Raw genomic sequence first — 19,041 nt, 5'->3', positions numbered from 1 at the left:
CATTGATGAATCTTTTATCTGCTGCCCTTCTTGCTTCATTATTAAATGACTGGATGAAGAATGGAAGCTTGAGTTTATGAGGTTTTTTTTCCATATTTCTCTATTGTTTCTTTCAATTACACTTGTTCCCAACATTTGCAGAAAACCGATATATTCCACAGGGTGGACAACTGAGAAATTTCGAAGAAAGATTTGACTAAACTATAAGAAACTTAGCTTCATGTGAGTAAAAGGGGTTTGTCTTCCTTTAAGCTTGTGCTGAACCTGACATCAGATGTACTTTCCACTCAGATGTGCCATATGATTGAAAACTGAAGCTGTTTTTTTTCAGTTAAATGAATGAAACAGATAGATAATGACTATATACAGTATGTTGGTCTAGGGCATACGAGATGGAAATAGTATCATAAGCAGTTTTTTATTAGGTGTAATGGACTGATACATTTTTGCTCATAGTGATAATGGACTCAACTTTAGGAATAATAAACAGCAATATGTAGCAGAATTAAATTGCAAGACTTCATATTCCACAAACTGTTAAAAAAATTCACAATGTAATAAGGTCATGTGTAAACAGACCCATTATTGTGGACGGACCTCAGGGGAGCCTACTAGATTGATGGGACCTTCCCTTAATGATTTTTTAAACCATAACTAAAAATAATAATACACATATATTTTTTGGACTGTTTGATAGGCACCTTTCTAGAGACCATAATTACAGCATGTTTCTTTCCCAAATTGGCATATTCCGATAGAAGACCCCCACATTGATGGTGACAGAATGCAGCTAACAAATGGTAGGAACAGGGCTTGCTTTACTATTACCCACAAAGAAGGTATTGTGCAGACTCAGACTAAGTCACAAGTGCCCGGTTTGTTCATGATGGATGACATAGGCACAGGTAATCCTAAGTAAGTTATACTGAACAAGGAGCACCACATGGTGTGTTGTCATTTATGTCTCTCTCTGCCTTGCTCTGTGTTTGCTCTTCATGCACTCACCATGGTGTTTATACTGCTTATTCTGTATGTACATTATTTGCCTGCCTTAGTGATGCTCTATTCTAGCGTTGAATGTGTAATTAATATAGTTTGTAGCATTTGATTACATGCTGATGTAGTGGAGTCAGCCATGTGACTGACAGCAAACTCTCAAAAAAGCAAAGTTCTAGAGAGCATTGTCCAACAAGTTTAACCACAATTATTAGAACACTAGCCAACGCCGCATAATTATGTATTGATGGGTGAACACTTCCTGAAAGACACAGTTGTCCAAATGGGGTGGGTTTGAGGATACGATTGTAGGTGAATGAAAAGATGGAACTCTGGAGAGGGCAACATACAATTGTCCGTGAGTCAAAACTGGAGGACCGCCGTCGCGCCTCCACCTCCCAGAGCGAGGGACGGGGCTGGATGGTGCTCGGGCGTGGAGGGCGGAACGGAGGGAGAGGAGAAGGACGCCCATTCTGCCCCCTCCGCCCTGGCCCCCCCACCATTCTAGTCTGCTGATTTCTTAGTCATCGTTCAGTACGCACTGCCTGCTCATGTGCCTGCCCCCAACTTCTCACCTGAGTCGCTTTCGTCTGTGTACAGTCCACATGCACCTGTGAGTCATGTTGACTGTTTATTTTCCAAACGCCGACTCACTCGCTTTCGTCTCTGCTACATTCCACATGCACCTCTGAGCCACGTTGACTTATCATTGTTCTTTGTGGTTCTGGCTGCTTTTCTATATATAATCCACCAAGTCACCCGACCATGGTAGTAGCGACGGGGGGTGTGTACAAAGGGCAGGAACTTAATCAGTGCGAGCATATGACCCGCACTTACTGGGAATTCCTCGTTCGTGGGGAACAATTGCATGCCCCAGTCTCCATCACGAATGGGGTTCAACGGCTTAGCCACGCCTCTCGGTGCCGGGAAGACACACATTGATCCATTCAGTGTAGCGCGCGTGCAGCACCAGACATCTAAGGGCATCACAGACCTGTTATTGCTCAATCTCACGTGGCTGAAAGCCACCTGTCACTCTAAGAAGTTGGACACCGACCGCTCTTTTGTTGCGTAACTATTTAGCAGGAGGGAGTCTCGTTCGTTATCGGAAATTAACCAGACAAATCGCTCCACCAACTAAGAACGGTCATGCACCACCACCCACAGAATCGAGAAAGAGCTATCAATCTGTCAATCCTCTCCGTGTCCAGGCCGGGTGAAGTTTCCCGTGTTGAGTCAAATTAAGCGAAAGGCTCCACACCTGGTGGTGCCCTTCCGTCAATTCCTTTAAGTTTCAGCTTTGCAACCATACTCCCCCTGGAACCCAAAGACTTTGGTTACCCAGCGGGTCATGGGAATAACGCCGCCGGATTACCATTCGGCATCGTTTATGGTCAGAACTACGACGGTACGTGATCGTCTTCGAACCTCCGACTTTCGTTCTTGATTAATTAAAACATTCTTGGCAAATTCTTTCGCTCTTGCTCAAATTGTTGGTGGGTGGGGCTCTGTGAGTTGTTGGGTGTGGCTCTGTCGTGCTTATGCCATGGTCGGCTGCTTAGTGAATTGTTGGTGGGCGGGGCTCTGTGAGTTGTCGTCATATCCCATAGTGTTAGAGTTGGTGGGCGGGTCTCTGTGAGTTGGCAGGCGTGGCTATATCATGCGTATCCCATGGTTGTCTTGCGTGCCCTGTTGGCTGCTTAGTGAATTATATATATAGATTAGAACACTCTAGACGAGAACAGGCCATTCAGCCCAACAAAACTCGCCTGTCCTCTCCACTTAATTCTTCTAAAAAACATCAAGTTGAGTTTTGAAAGTCACTAAAGTTTTACTGTTTACCACACTACTTGGTAGCTTACTACAAGTGTCTATGGTTCTCTGTGTAAAGAAAAACTTCCTAATGTTTGTGTGAAATTACCCTTAACAAGTTTCCAACTGTGTCTGCTTGTTCTTGATGAACTCATTTTAAAATAACAGTCTTGATCCATTGTACTAATTCCCTTCATAATATTAAACACTTCAATCATGTCACCTCTTAATCTTCTTTTGCTTAAACTGAAAAGGATCAGCTCTTTTAATCTTTCTTCATAATTCATCCCCTTTAGCCCTGGAATCAGCCTAGTCGCTCTTCTCTGGACCTTTTCTAGTGCTGCTATGTCCTTTTTATAGCCTGGAGACCAAAACTGCACACAGTACTCCCGATGAGGCCTCACCAGTGCATTATAAAGCTTGAGCATAACCTCCTTGGACTTGTACTCCACACATCGTGTTATATAACCTAACATTCTGTTAGCCTTCTTAATGGCTTCTGAACACTGCCAGGAAGTCAATAATTTAAGAGTCCACTATGACTCCTAAATCCTTCTAATAAGGTATACTTTCAATTTTCAGATCTCCCATTGTATATTCAAACCTAACATTTTTACTTCCTATATATAATAATTTACATTTTCTGACATTAAATTTCACCTGCCACAAATCTGACAAAGCCTGTATACTATCCAAGTCCTTCTTTAATGATTTAACAGATCCCAAATTATCTGCCAATTCACCTATGATTGAGGTCATCTGCAAACTTAACCAGCTTGTTACTTATATTCCTCTCTAAATCATTTATATTAAAAATAGCATTAGCCTCAGTACTGACCCCTGTGAAACACCTCTCCTAACATCAGACAATTCTTATAAGGTTCCTGGCACAACCACCCTCGCTTCCTGTGTCTGAGCCAATTCTGCACCCACCTGAAAACATCACCCTGAACTCCCACTTCTTTTAGTTTGATGCCCAACCTCTCATGTGGCACTTTATCAAATGCTTTCTGAAAGTCAAGATAAATAATATCATATGCTCCACTTTGATCATATCCTTTTGTTGCTTCCTCACAGAATTCCAGCATGTTAATAAAACATGACCTCCCTCTACTGAACCCATGCTGATTGTTCAGAAAAACTCAAGTCCTTGCCAGGTGTTTCTCAATCTTATCCCTAAAAATTCCTTCCATTAATTTTCCTGTGATGTATGTTAAGCTTACTGGCCTATAGTTGCTTGGATCTGCCCGATCACCCTTTTTATAAAAAGGGATAATATTTGCCATTTTTGAGTCTTTCGGAATCTCCCCAGTGCGCAGTGACTCCCTAAAAATATGTGTCAAGGGGTTATACAGTATATGTACTTGCTAGCTTCCTTAAGAACTTGTGGGTAAATATTAAAGATAGGGTGAGAAGCTCAGTCATCCGGGAGGGGCTCAGAGTAGAGCCGCTGCTCCTCTGCATCGAGAGGAGTCAGATGAGGTGGCTCGGGCATCTGACCAGGATGCCTCCTGGACGCCTCCCTGGTGAGGTGTTCCGGGCACGTCTAACCGGGAGGAGGCCCCGGGGAAGACCCAAGACACGCTGGAGGGACTATGTCTCTCGACTGGCCTGGGAACACCTTGGGATTCTCCCGGAAGAGCTAGAAGAAGTGGCTGGGGAGAGGGAAGTCTGGGCATCTCTGCTCAAGCTGCTGCCCCCGCGACCCGACCTCGGATAAGCGGGAGACAATGGATGGATGGATGGTAAATATTATCTGGTCCTGGTGATTTGTTTGATTTCAGCCTATTTAATCTGAGCAGTACCTCTCCCTCTACAATTTCCAAATCCTTCAGTACCTCCTTAGTAGTCCCACTTACTCATTTGTGAAGACCTCAGAAAAATGCAAGTTTAGAGGGTTCACTGTTTCATTGTCTGTATCTTTTAATTCCCCTTTATTATTTCTGATGCACTTCACCTCCTACTTAAGCAGTCAGGAACTTTAAGGTTTCATATGCAGAAGAGAGGATCATGAAGAGCTGGTCACGGAAGGATTTGCCTGTTGTGTATTGTAAACAAAATAAAATATTGTGTACATTGTAGGGCATGATTAACAGCATTAGTTAGGATCAGGATAGCTGATTTGTATTTTCAATGCGACTGATGAATGTATAACAGATTGTGTTTCTTACTTTCTGTGTTATTTCTCAGTATGTAGTTAACATTAATCTTATGCTCCTGTCACATTAAAAGTGTGCTGGTTTTGTTGTGCTAAACAAATTTCATACAGGACCCTCTTTGAATGCATGGATTCGCACACTTTGTTCTAAACTTAAAAATAAATGGAAGATGCAGGGCAAACTTCAGTTGTTCAGGGAAACAGAAGTACTGCAATGCAACATACTGTAAATCAAGAAGGGTCTTCTTGGCAAAGGAGTGCTCACTGACATGGATTGAACTCAGAAGTATTCAATCACATTATTCACACAGTTAGAATTCTAGTTTATGGTCCATTGCACCTCCTAATTTCCTATTCTAAACAAAGTACATTTTAGGCCTTTGGACTGAGGAAATGTGACACTTTCACTTCAATTGTGACTACCAAAACCATGACGAGACACTTTACAAATAACCCTTGTGAAATTAATACATTTTTAAAATTTTTATATGTCAGATTCCTCCCTCCATGTCTAGTCATCCTCTAGTCATCACCTCTTTCCTGGAGATCTTCCTCTCTGGGTTCTCACTGGGGACGAAGACTTTTCCCCCCTTGACAGACTGGTAGCATTACTTGACATGAAGGAGGCTTTGTACTCAATGAGCTCTAAGAGATCTCCAAGTCCTGATGGGTTACTTCTTGAAATGCTTTCTACTTTTTGATGCAGCTGCCTGCCCCGCTCTTCCATCTCAACTTCTCATTTTAACCCATCTATTAATATAGCCATGGTTTCTCTTTTGCCCAAACAAGGTAAGAACCTGATTATATGTGTAAATTATCAGCCAATTTTATTAATAAACCACAACATCAAGCTGTTATTTAAAGTATTAGCTCAATGGGTGCAGTCAGTGGTGCATGAATTAATTCACCCCAACCAAACAGGCTTTATTAAATCCTAATGTGTGGCTGATAATATATGCCGCCTTCTCCATGTCATCCATGTGGCATGATCTCTTTTGCTTCCATCTGCACTACTTTCTTTAGATGATGGAATTAATTGGTGCTTCCTCTGGCAGGTCCCAAGTACAATGGGCCTTGGGGAAAGTCTCATTCACATAACTAAAACCTTTTACTTATTGTTTTTTGATTTATTTTATTGTTTACTAATTCAATTTCCACCCTTTCTATTTTCAAGAGAGACAGAAAAGGCTGCCCCTTTCCACAATCTTTCACCTGAGCTTCTCATATCTCAGATTTCTTTATACACTGATGATGTTATACTAGAGAAATTCCAACCTTACCTACCCATGTACTAAATCTATTTGATACTTATGAAGCCTTGTCTAGCTATGAAATCATCTGGAATAAGTCTTCCCTCCTCCCCCCACTGTAAATCAATTATGTTGCTTGTCTTTTCTTCCTCTTTCCATACCTTTGACAGGGGCTTTCAGGTACTGTACCTGAATGTGGATGTCTCTTTTTCTATATGATCTTACAACCTCAACCAACCACTATATTTTGAAGGGCATTAAAGACTCCATCCCCACAATTTCATTCACTAAGACAAATATATTCCCTCTTATTATTTTTATGTTATATCCTCCCTCTATTCCCCCTTTCCTAATTCTAGTCTGAAATATAATCTATACAGTAATTGAATTTTTTGAGTTATTGCTCCACAATAAGTTGTATGGGGATGTCTCCCTTCCTGACTTTGAATTGTATTATTGGATCAATGCCCTCGATCCAATTTGGCACTGGATCAACTCTCCTTTGAGTCCTCTTCTTGGCAACATATGAAATGCAACATATTAAGGTTTTCCTCCCCAATCAAGGCCTTCTTATTTCCTATGCCATTTGGAAATGGTGTCATGTTGGGAAATTATTAGGAATGCTACAGTATAGCTCCATGCTCCTTTCTTTAACAACCTGGCATTAACTATAAGTAGGCAAACCAATTGTTTTTCCCCTAGCTGCTCTAGAAAGGGCATTGACATATTAGGAAACACTTTCAAGGATTCAGGTCATAAGTTCTTCTAATCCTTGCAGTTCAGTTTTGCTGTTCCTATTTCCACCTTCTTCTTTTACCACCAGTTAATGTCTATGCTAGAACAGGTGGGAATTTTCTCACCTTTACACCTTGCTGTTTCTTATCCTCTAAATCCAAACCAGTCCAGAAGGTATAAAGTCTCCTATAAACTCTTATCACTTTCCGATATCTGGTCTTGAGATCTTCATTAAGCAAATAATTTAAATGATCCCTATATCTCATAAGAAGGAGTTATCTTTAACTCTTGCATGTCGTTTAAAGCACACATTACAAAGTTATCTAAGTCACATTTCTTCTACCTTAAAAATGTTAGGAAATTAAAGCGTTTTCTAAATAAGTGAGATTCTGAGAACTTAATTCATGCATTTATTTCTAGTAGGATTGACTGCTGCAATTCGATGTTCACTGGATATACAGCTTCCAGTTAATCCAAAATGCAGCTGCAAGAATTATTAAAAGAACAAGAAAAAACGAACACATAACTCCAGTTCTTAAATCCTTACACTGTCTCCCAGTTAAGTTTAGGGCAGATTTCAATATCATCCCTTTAACATATAAACCCTTAAATGGCCAAGGTCCGGCTTACCAGTCTGCTTATGATTCCAAGGATCAGTAAAATAACAGTGGGAGGTCGAGCTTTTAGTTGCAGGGCCCCTAAACTGTGGAATAGTCTGCCTGCTACTATAAGAGATGCCCCTTCGGTCTCAGCTTTCAAATCCCGGCTGAAGACTCACTACTTCAGTTTAGCATATCCTGACTAGAGCTGCTGATTAACTGTACAGACTGCATCTCTGTTGTTAGTCATTAGCACTAAAACATAAATAATTTGATAGTTATTAATTGTTACTAACCCTCATCTATTCTGTTTGTTTTCTCAGTACTCAAATGTGGCATTTGGTGTTACTGCCCTACTGCCAAGTTGATTGGCGTGCCTAAGGTAAAGTCATCCCTGATGGAGGATCATGGAAATTGTCAGGTAGAGGAGTCCTTTCATCGGATTGGCTGGCCCAGTGCTGACTCAGCTGTGGAATGGCCAATAGGGGGAGGCAGTTTGATGGCTGAGGTCTCCAGGAATCTGAAGAAATCCAAATCATATTATGTAATATCATCTACTATTGAATTCTGCGCTGTACTTGTAATATTTCTATTGCACTATTATATTGTATTGAGGATTATTTATGTTCTGTTATGTGTATTGTATTGTATTGACCCCCCTTTTTAACACCCACTGCACGCTCAAACTACCTGGAAAGGGGTCTCTCTTTGAAATGGCCTTTCTCAAGGTTTATTTAATTTTTTCCCTATAAGGGTTTTTTTTGGGAGTTTTTCCTTGTCTTCTTAGAGAGTCAAGGCTGGGGGTTGTCAAAAGGCAGGGCCTGTTAAAGCCCATTGTGGCACTCCATGTGTGATTTTGGGCTATACAAAAATAAATTGTGTTGTATTGTATTGTAAGGACTTTCAGTTGCTGCCTCATTGTGTGCTCAACTAATGACTTTATCCATCCATAATGTTTAGCCTACTTTTCCATTTCATGTTGATGGGAGACCAGAGCCTATTCCAGTAGCATTGCTTGCATGCCGGACACCAATCCCTGATTGGACTCCTGTCAAATGCAGGCCACACTCACTAACATCAGTTCAGTTTAGTGTTGCAAAGTAATATGGCATACACATTTGTGCAATATGTAAGGAGGCCAGAATATATGGAAGCAAACTAATGCACACATGGGGAGAACATGCAGACTCTACATTGACTGAGCCGGGATTTGAAAACATTTCCAGAGCTGAGAAGAAACATTTTTCCAGTGCACCTCTCTAACAGTGCTTATTTTCTCTAGTAACAGGAGGCATGAATTTTGTGAAACAGTTTATAATTGAGTTTTACATTTAAAAATGTAAAGAAATGTTCCTCTCTTGGTGAGAACAACTTCCTCACAGTTTTAAGCCTGGCCTAACATGGAGTTTGCACATTCCCTAAGTCTGTTTGAGTTTTTTCAGACAGTCTGTTATCCTCTCATATCCCAAAGACGTGGGTGTTTGGCTGACTGGCCTGGTGTGTGTGGATGTGCCTTGTACTAGACTGGAATGCCATTCAGGGCTAGATCCCCTCTTGTGCCAGTTGCCTCCATGATGATCTCCAGCATCCCACAACTTCACTGATATAGAGTAAATGGCCCTGCAATGTGTGTGATCTTCAGATCTGCTTGGGAAAAATGACATAATTCTAGCAGTTAACAAGATGAGTCAGATGTGTCAGCAATAATTACCTATCACCAATGGATGTCAGTTTACTCACTCACTCTGTTATCCCTTTTGTATTTGTTTAAATATTAATCTCAGATCTGCCGGTTTTGGGGTCTGGGGTGTTGTTGTGTTTGTTATTCTATAGCTCAAAATCAGTTATTTCTGTTGGAATTCTTTGGCTGTATTCCTTTTCTAGTTATCAATAAAAATTTGACCGTTAAAAAAAAAAAAAAAACTATCACTGGTACAAACTAATCATGGCTACCAATGTAGGTGTCTGCAATAAGCCAATCTGCTTCATTTAACACTTTAATGAAGCTTAAATGACACGGTCCTCCTGAAACTTCATTTGTTTTTATTAGCATGGGTGGCTGTGAGGAAGTGCGAGTATAAAGCATGAGGGCAGCATACTAGGACATGGCACTTGAATTAGATCTCAATATCCAATATTTATTTGTGCAGTTTGTGTACTGTCAATGCTGTCTCCATGCTGTTAGATTAATCAGCACCACTACAGTAAACGGCCACAATATTGTTGTGTGTACCTCATGAATGACTGGTGTCTCATTTTTTGAAAGCTTCAGACAAACATCATCTGAGTAAGAAGAATGTATGCTCTGTAAAAAAATATTAAACAGAATTATATGGTATACACGACTATTGGAAAGAATCACCTCAGTGCTCAATATTGTTACGGTATGTTATGAATGTCAGTAATATTGGTTTTTTTTTTTTACCACACTTAATATATTTTTCTTTTGAAACCTTTATTCTTTAATTGGGTTCTGAATTGTATGGAATTTAGTTTCACATTCATTTTTTTGCTTTTGTTTAATTTAATAGATGTGTTTTGAATTTACCAAAATGACATTTTGTTTTTAGTGGACACTGGCATTTTCACTGTCCATTGCTATGACGTGATGGCTTGTTATCAAGCACTTGTTATGAGACACAAAATATGTCTGAGGATTTTTGTGAGGAAACAAAACACCAGGAGATTGTATGTTTAGGCAAAAAGACATGGCCAGGGAAGACAAAGGTCAAAATTGAGTAATCAAGAAATAAATCAGGAAACCAAAAACCAAAGGGAAAAATGTTAGTCAAAGTCAAAGCAAAAGTCAAAAGTACCAGGAACACACTTAACACTAGGCCCTACATGGAAAGTACAATAATTATGCTATGGATACTGAGATTTAGTTTCATCCACCAAGGCATAACGAATACAGTGACACTCACCCCATTTATAACACCACATCCTGTAACAACAGAAATATGACAGATATGGTCACATAACGCTTCTGTCATGATCTGGATACAGGTTTAATTTTTTCCAAGTGGAATGAACTACCTTTGGGTCTGCAGCTGGTTCTTGCTTTGTCTTTTAGAAAGGCTGTATATCCATACAATCCAGGAATGGATAAAGTGAGCTCAAGAAATGGATGCATAAAAAATTCGATTTGATTTACATAGTGGTTGGTGAGCACAGAGATTGGTACAGCTGCCTCAAAGCTCCAGGTACCAAGGTTCAGTTCACAACCTGGCTTTTCCCTATGTGGGCTTTGCATGTGGGTTCATGACATGGATGGATTGATTACTTGGATTTTTGGATCGAACCGTTCAGTTCCATTATTATAGAAGAACTACGGGGGCTTTGCCCCCTGCTCGCTTCATTTGCCAACCCCCTAAATCCCCCCCCCCCCCAACAGGGTGCGATATGCGGCAACTACTTTGCGTCTATGCCGCTCGCGTTGTGAAGATTGGGGCTGAATGCACGCTAAGGAGATGCAGTTGCTCCTCCGAAACCCCCTCTTAAATGGTGATACCTGTTGGCTTGCTGCTGCTGCCGTGCTGCGTGATCTGCATGTCACAGAGCGCTTTGAACATTTAAAAGCCTGTACAGCAGCTGTCCTTTTGTCTCACTGCCTTGTCTCGTGGGATGTTAAAGTGTCTCCGAGAAAAAAAAACATGTCTCATCTCCTTCCAAGCTTTCCAAGATTTTTTTTATAATAGAGAGATAATTCAGAAAAGTAAATTTTCTACATGATATTAGTGATATGCATTCATTATGTAATAAACAATGATGAGTGAAACAGCCAAGTTTTAATTTGAATGCAGTTTCACAAAACTGTAACTTATTTCACTAGTGATTGCACAATTGCAAAACACAAAACTCACTGAAGAAGAGTTTTCGGTGGTTTTTAAATATTTGTGAGAGTAGAAATCAAAGAATTGTGCTCCCTATGTTTACCCATGTTTTTGTCCTCAGCTGTGTAATGCAGATAATCTCCTGATCATCAGTAAAATCAATTCTAGTTATTTCTTTGATGCATCTTTAGGGGTGCAATCACCATCATAATTGGCAAAGTGGGCATTTTCTTACCAGTACAAACAAAACACACATCTGATGGCACAAGAAATCGTCTACACATGGCAGGAAATTAGTCTGGTGATTTGTTTTTTCACTAGAGATCTTTATTCAAATAAAACATGTAGAACTGATGCATTAAGACGCTTCCAAAATGGAAATGAACACTTTCCTTTGTGTGCCAAAGTTTTGAGAAGCGAAACACTCAGATTCACTCATCACTAGTCATAAATGTATTTAGACAAGTTTCGATAAACCTGAAGCTCACACCTATAAAGCATGACCCTGGCTCAGTTTTGGAGAGTTAAAGAAAATTTCATGTAGGAATGATTCTATGTGTGGCTCTCAAATAGGACACAGTGAATCCACAGTCAGAGTACATTTATGAAGTATTATGTTGCATGGTAAATTCTATGGATTAACAAATTTACCATCTAATGTGCTGAATCTTGGAACACGTCAAATTACACGTTTATATATGTTTACACTTAATATTAAGCCTTCAAAAATGTAGTTTATTTCCAAATATTGTTAAAGTTGATTTTATTAGTTATCCACATACTCTCTGGGCATTCCTTCACACTCTAGGGGATAAAACTGACCAAGCGTACTCCTCCACCCTTTTCCTTTGAATATTCATAAATGCCCAAATTCGACAAGCTATGATGAGTTTACCATGCTTAGCAAACAACTCACAGAATTTGTGTACTTCTTTGTTTTTTGAGGGCAGACAAAGTTTGTCTTTTGTGTAAAGTATTTATAGGCCACGAGAATCCAGAGTGTGGGATTATGAGTTGAATGGTAGGCCACAGATACACATTTCCAAGTAAAATATAAGAAGCACACGGGGGCAACATGCAAACTGAATAACTAATAGTGAATGAAAAAAACCTAAGAATAACAATAATAACACAAACTAGGACAAGTTCTTTCAATTCTTTTTAAACGAAACATAAGCAAGATATATCTATAGAAAATGATTTATTCTGGATGCCAAGAAAAATTCATATGTTCAGTGGGATAATCAGTACTGCCACCAATTCACTAAAATCTGAAGGGAATATCACAGCTATTTGTAGCCATGTAAAGCAAAATCTCCTGCCTTTTTGCCACTTCTGATGTACACCCTAGCTTAACTGTTATGATGTCTACATACAAATCCTTAGCACAAACACAAAAAATCATCACATTAGAAATGAAAAAGAATGAACAGAAAAAAAAGACTTGCTGTAAGTTCACTGCTCTCACAGGGATCAAATTTATTTCAACTTTTCTAATGGTAATGGATCCTAACTACAGTAAGTCAAGATTAAATATTACAGTGTTCATATTCTTATTGGTCCTGTGATGAACTGGTGTTAATATCCGGGACTGACAAAAATACATTCTGAGTGTATCCCAGCAACGTTATGCACAAGGTAGGAACCAACACTATCCTACTACAGGGACCCACCTCACTTACAAATAACTCACACTCACTCATGCAGAGGCAGCGTAGAGACAATAGTCAATCTAACTTGAACATCAGTGAGATGTACTGTAGATGCAATCTGGTGTACCTAAAAAAAACAAATAGATATGGAATAAAACTCAAAACCTCTTCCTGGCAATGACTGAGCTGGGATTCATACACATTTCCCTGGAGCTGTGTAGCAATAGTTTTAAATATTGTGCTACCCTATGAGTATAATTATTCCTACATATTTTTTATTACATCAGCAAGTTAAATGATGTTGCTCAGTTTAGTGTACAGAATAAACATAACAACACAATACTGCAGTAACCTATTTAAAAGAGAGACATAAGTCTTCAGAGTTAAGCGATTTTGTAAGCATGAATCTTACTTGAATTTTGATGATTGCTTAAAAAAAATGTGAAATTGATCATGTGTTTAAGTCAGGGTTTTACCCTTTTCCTAATGTATTCATTTGAATAAGATTGCAGTGAAGGATTGCACAAACGGTGAAGAAATAACCTCAATTAACTACAAAAATGATCCAAGCCGACCTTCAGACACCTTTTACAAGAGAGTCAACTTGCACTATCAGTTGCCATCTCAATGAAAAAAGGCTCTACGGTTGGACATGATGGAGGACCCATTTCCGACACAGAGGCATAAAAAAGACATACTGGAGTTTGCCACAACACACTTCAACATCCTAAAATCCTGCTGGGAGAATGTACTCTGGACAGATGAGACAAGCACATCATGTTTATGTTTACAGTAAAAGAAAAGAACAGAATCTCTACTGTCAAACATGGAGGTGGATCACTGATGTATTGGGCTTGCTTGCTGCCTTTAGTAATGGAAGCTTTCAAACTATGCATGGTATCATGAAATCTGAAAATTACTAAGGAATTTCAGAGCACAGTGTAGGACTCAGTGTTTTAAAGTTTGGTCTCTGTTGAAGGTCATGGAACTTTAAACTTGACAATAATCCAAAGCACACTTCAAAAAGTATTTAGAAATGGTTTTCAAAATGAATGTTTGACTGTTTTGAAGTTTCTGCTCTAAATCCCATTGAACACTTGTTGGGAGATATGAAAAGAGCTGTTGGGAGAAGGCACCCATCAAATCTAGGAGACTTTACAAAAGAACAGTGGTCACAAATTCTGCTGGAGAGTTGCAGAAAGCACATTGCTACAGGACTGCAGTTGTTCTATCCAAAGGTTGCGCCACCAAAAATAAAGTCAATTGGGGCAATCAATTTGGGGTTCTGTGTGTGAAATAAGATTAGATTTGACTTTTTTCCTAGATTTTTTTGTGTTCTTGCAATGCAAATAAATAAAATACATATATTAACACCAATCATTCAGTAAAGTCATATATTTTGTGGAGGAATTGATACATTATCTAAAAAAATTGCAGCAGTGCCAATATTTCTGGCCTCAACCCTATATGGTTACAATAACTACCTTTTGCCAATATTTACATTGGTAAACATTGGTGCTGAATTTACTTCTTCATTTTAATACTGCAGCCATTTTTCCATAATAGTTCTGTGAAATTGTTCTTCTGCTGTACATCCAGGGTCATTAATTAGCAAGAAGGAAGGAGCTTTTCTTGTAATCCCCAATCCAGCACTTAACCTTTTTGCAAAGAAATCTCTAGGCTACCATCTAGGTATACTTTCCTATCTAAATAAAAAGTTGTTTCAGCTGATTTACACAAAAATAATAGCAAGGGCAGGGATAAGCTTTGCACAATATTATACATTTACAATCTGGCAGCTCTGTGCCTGAAAACTGTCATTGCTAAATATTGTAATGGTGCGTTACTACAATATTAAAAAAGAGTAAAGACTTGCTTAGCACTGATATATTCATACGATGTGCAAAAAAGGAAATTATTTAGCAATTTTGTTTCCCATTGACAGACTAGAAATAAAAATAGTTTAGAAAAAAAAGCAATTCGTTTTTATAATTCCGAAGTTACAAAAAAGAAAAATTCAATTGTAAGCAGATGACGCCAATATATATCTATAGAGGATATTCTAGGTACTAAATATACCAATTCACAAATAAATATGCCACTGCACAATTTGGATGAACAATACAAATTTCATGCCTTGGCAGGATGTTTTATGTCAAATTTGTGTAAGTATCTGTATTGCACTGTAAGTACCGTACCTTTCTGTGATTACACAATAGTGAGGCCACAGGATTTTACCATAAAATTTGTACAGGTAAGCTACTAGATTTACTAGATCTCTACCTGAGAAGAAACCATTCTGCAAACTCAATATGATGTTCACTTGCCTGTAGAATCTTGAACAATTGTTAAGTTAAAATGACAAATATTAACCTAGATAAGCAGCAATAAATAAGAGACTACACAGATGACAATGACTCACACTAGCCTGATGAGATCTACTCTTTCAGTGTCAATGACTTCACAGTTTAAAGATAATTGGCATGCTTGATCTCCATCCTCTTGCAAACAATTAAAAATTAAAGTTAAAATGATGTGACTTCCATTTTGCTTTCGAAGGATGATACAGCTTTACATTATATGGTTTCATAAGACAACCTGATAGCCATAGAAAGAACAAACAAGTCATCCCCAAACAAAGGAAATAAACGAAATATTGCATTCTGAAGCGCAAATCAGATAAGCCATATCTCAAATAAACCATACATCTTACTTGAAGGGCATTGTACTCTTTTCTCATGCGTCAGTGTTGTATGAAAAGAAAATACTTACTGAACTGGATTTCATTTCAATTAAATTTTCCTCATCGTGCTCTAGTGCAATGGGTAAAGATTTCTGGGGTGGAGAGAGGGTCAAATCCCTCCTCAGAGGCCGAGAATCAATCTTATCCCCCAGTCTCAAGCTGTCAAGCTTTTGAACTGTGGGCTCAGAAACACAGGCAGGTCTGAAATTCTCTTTGTTCTGGGACTTGGGTCTCAGTCTTTGAACCCCAAAGGCCCTGTTTTCAGAATGGTAATCCTCTGTAGGGACTGGCGAATTGCGATTGCCATAATGTTTTTGAGAGTGTGTTTCTTGCATATAAGAATCCATTCTTTTAAGTGGCTTCATCTCCATTTCATAGTTGCTCAGTTTTTCCTCATCTTGCTCAAGAAGACGAGAGCTGGCCAATGTTTCACAATGGGTGCGATGGGAAGTCCACGAAACCGTGGTTGGGCAGTCTGCCCATCGCTCCCGAGGCTTATGATTGGTGGATACGTGTTTGTGACCATTGCTGCTCCGGGTTCTTGTGTCCTCTTTTACTGATGGTGTATTGGAACGACTGCTTCCTCGGCTTCCCCCTCTGCTGGTGGTATTGCCTGGTGCCGGCCGCTTCTCCTCACTCCAACTATTGGGTCTTAAATGTTCCCCTCCTGCTCCAGCACTCCTTCCTTCAAGGAGCACCTGAATTTCCCCAGCCCCCCGTTCATCATCCACTGCAGCTTGCCGCAAGAACCTGGCATTCTTGGTGTGATGTAAGGACTTCAATGGGCTGGAGGGTGGAGAAGAATGCCTACTGGGCATTGGGCTCTGGTCAGGAGTGAGATCTGGAGGGGTCGTCCCCTTCATGTACAGCTCAGGGCTGTCAGGCATTCCGGTGGAGATGACTTCAATATCATTCTCACTTGAATTCTGGTGCTTTGGCCTTTGGCACTCCAACCCTGAGAAAGCAAAGCAGAATATTGTTTAAATTAAAAAATAAATAATAAATATGTACAGATAAAAAACAATTTTTCTAAACTGCTTTTTAAAGCAAAGAAACAGGACAATTATTTGACAATAAAAAACAAATGTCTTTGAAACTTGAAATATGTTAAGCAGAGGTGGGTAGAATAGCCAAAAATTGTACTCAAGTAAGAGTAGCATTACTTCAAAATAATATTACTCAAGTAGAAGTAAAAAGTAGTCATCCAAAAAATTACTCAAGAAAGAGTAAAAAAGTATTTGGTGCAAAGACTACTCAAGTACTGAGTAACTGTTTGATCATAATAAATGATTTATTTTTTAGAAATGTTGTAATAAGACAGACAAAATATAAAAAAATGTGCAAATTCTGCTATTTCCAAATAATAAAATAAAAAATGAGTAAAAATAAATAAAATCTGTAAAAAATAAAAATGCACAACTAACACAAAGTTCCAAATCTCAGTTTTTCACAACAAAGCTTTTTAAGCCAATACCTACAGTAGGTAACATGTATGTTTGAACAGTGCATACTACTTACAGTGACAAGATACACTGTACACTGACAGTATAAAACTGCATATTCACTTGCCCTCCAAATAGTACAGCTGATAGAAAATAACATTAGAGCAAGGCAGCTTGTGCACATACAATAAGTCTCACTTTACCATGACTGCCTGTGTCTGTGCATGTTTGGTTAAAATGTGCTTGTTCTTCACACAGTGAAGTGATGGTTAAGCTTCAGCAGGAGTTGGCTCTCAAGGTTCTTGCAGTGAAGCTGTGACCGTTTAGCAGTAAACAGGAGCCCTGCATGACTAAAAAATCTCTCACAGGCTGCAGACGCAGGAAGTTTGTGTGTGTTCATGTGACTGCATGGCTACGTGTGATTGGTGAAACAGTCATGCAGTAGATCCACTGGCGAATTCTCTCTGGCAAAAATGTAGCGTATCTAATGTGTAAATGGAAAAAAGTAACGAGTCGAGTGTTCCCCAATGTAGCGGAGTAAGAGTAGCGTTTCTTCTTCACAAATGTACTCAAGTAAAAGTAAAAAGTATACTGCAGTAAAACTACTCTTAGAAGTACAATTTTTTAAAAAAGTTACTCAAGTAAATGTAATGGAGTAAATGTAACTTGTTACTACCCACCTCTGATGTTAAGCAAGTAAAGAAAACCAGCTTCCTCTTAACTTACAGTGCAGCTACCCATTAAACCTTGCTCTATGCAAACCAGCATTGTAAAGCACCAATTGTAAGTTTTTCAGATGTGAATATTAAGAAAAAAATTGTTACACAATTCGACCATCAGTTATGAAATGACTTCTTACTGGAAACAATTACTTAACAGCTTCACAAGTAAAGGAACATTTTGAACATTGTAAGATGGTACTTTTAATTTGTTTGTAATGAAGTAAAAAGCTGAATATTAACAGAGCTTAGTTGTTTCACCAGCCACATACCGTTTGTACATGTGCATACGCATCCCTCACTCCAAAGGGTGACTCTGGAGCGGCAGGTATACATTTGCATCAAGACTGAAATTACAATGGTCTGTTTTCAAAATTAATGAAAAATCATGGAATCATCCACTGAAAAAAGGGTAACACTTTAGTGTCCATTATGACAGACTATTGACAGTCTGCATGTTATAAAGTGTACTGTGAGCTGTTTTAACATGATATAAAAAATAACAGTAGCATACTTCAAGAGTTTCATGATTTATAATAGTAATTTTAAATAATTGTGAGTAATTTTATTAGTAAACTTTCATAAGGTTTATAGACATTTAACAGCTATAAGGGATACCTAAATTAAAGTGAGACTGAAAAAAGCTTGAAGAGCTTCTGTGTTTGTGTATACTGTAAAGCAATGTTGCCAGATCAATTAACTATCATAAGAATGAGCAGCTATAGTTGTGATCAGTTTTTTTTTAATTCCATAATAAGAAATTAATTAAATAAATAATCACTGAGTAAACAGCAAGAAAAATATAAAACCCAAGATCACATCTCCATAATGAGGCAGCCAGCAAGAACAGTGAGGAATCAACATACTCACTCCAGATCCATGAAACCAGGCCAAGTTGAGAAAATTAAATAAGAAAGAATAAGAAGTGCAGCATTTACAGAAATTTTACGAAATCACGAGTATTTGTATACTTAATTATACACATCTCCATTCACCCCTCTCCATCAGAACTATGTCTTCAAAAAAACAAATTCTTTTATTAACTTTTTAGAATATGCTACATGTAGTAATATCTATCTATCTATCTATCTATCTATCTATC

At 38.7% G+C, this 19,041-nt stretch overlaps 1 protein-coding gene across 1 annotated transcript in view; it reads right to left on the bottom strand.

Moving 5' to 3' along the window:
* The window catches only part of jph3b (junctophilin 3b), a 426,338-nt gene that overhangs the window by 42,410 nt on the left and 364,887 nt on the right, over nt 1-19,041 (bottom strand). The window contains exon 4 of the mRNA XM_028810112.2: nt 15,808-16,733. Coding sequence (XP_028665945.1) covers nt 15,808-16,733 — 926 coding nt within the window. The remainder of the gene's footprint in view (nt 1-15,807; nt 16,734-19,041) is intronic.

This window comes from Erpetoichthys calabaricus, chromosome 9, assembly GCF_900747795.2.
Source record: "Erpetoichthys calabaricus chromosome 9, fErpCal1.3, whole genome shotgun sequence".
In the NCBI taxonomy this organism is placed as follows: domain Eukaryota; kingdom Metazoa; phylum Chordata; class Cladistia; order Polypteriformes; family Polypteridae; genus Erpetoichthys; species Erpetoichthys calabaricus.
This window is presented reverse-complemented; position numbering and strand designations above follow the sequence as displayed.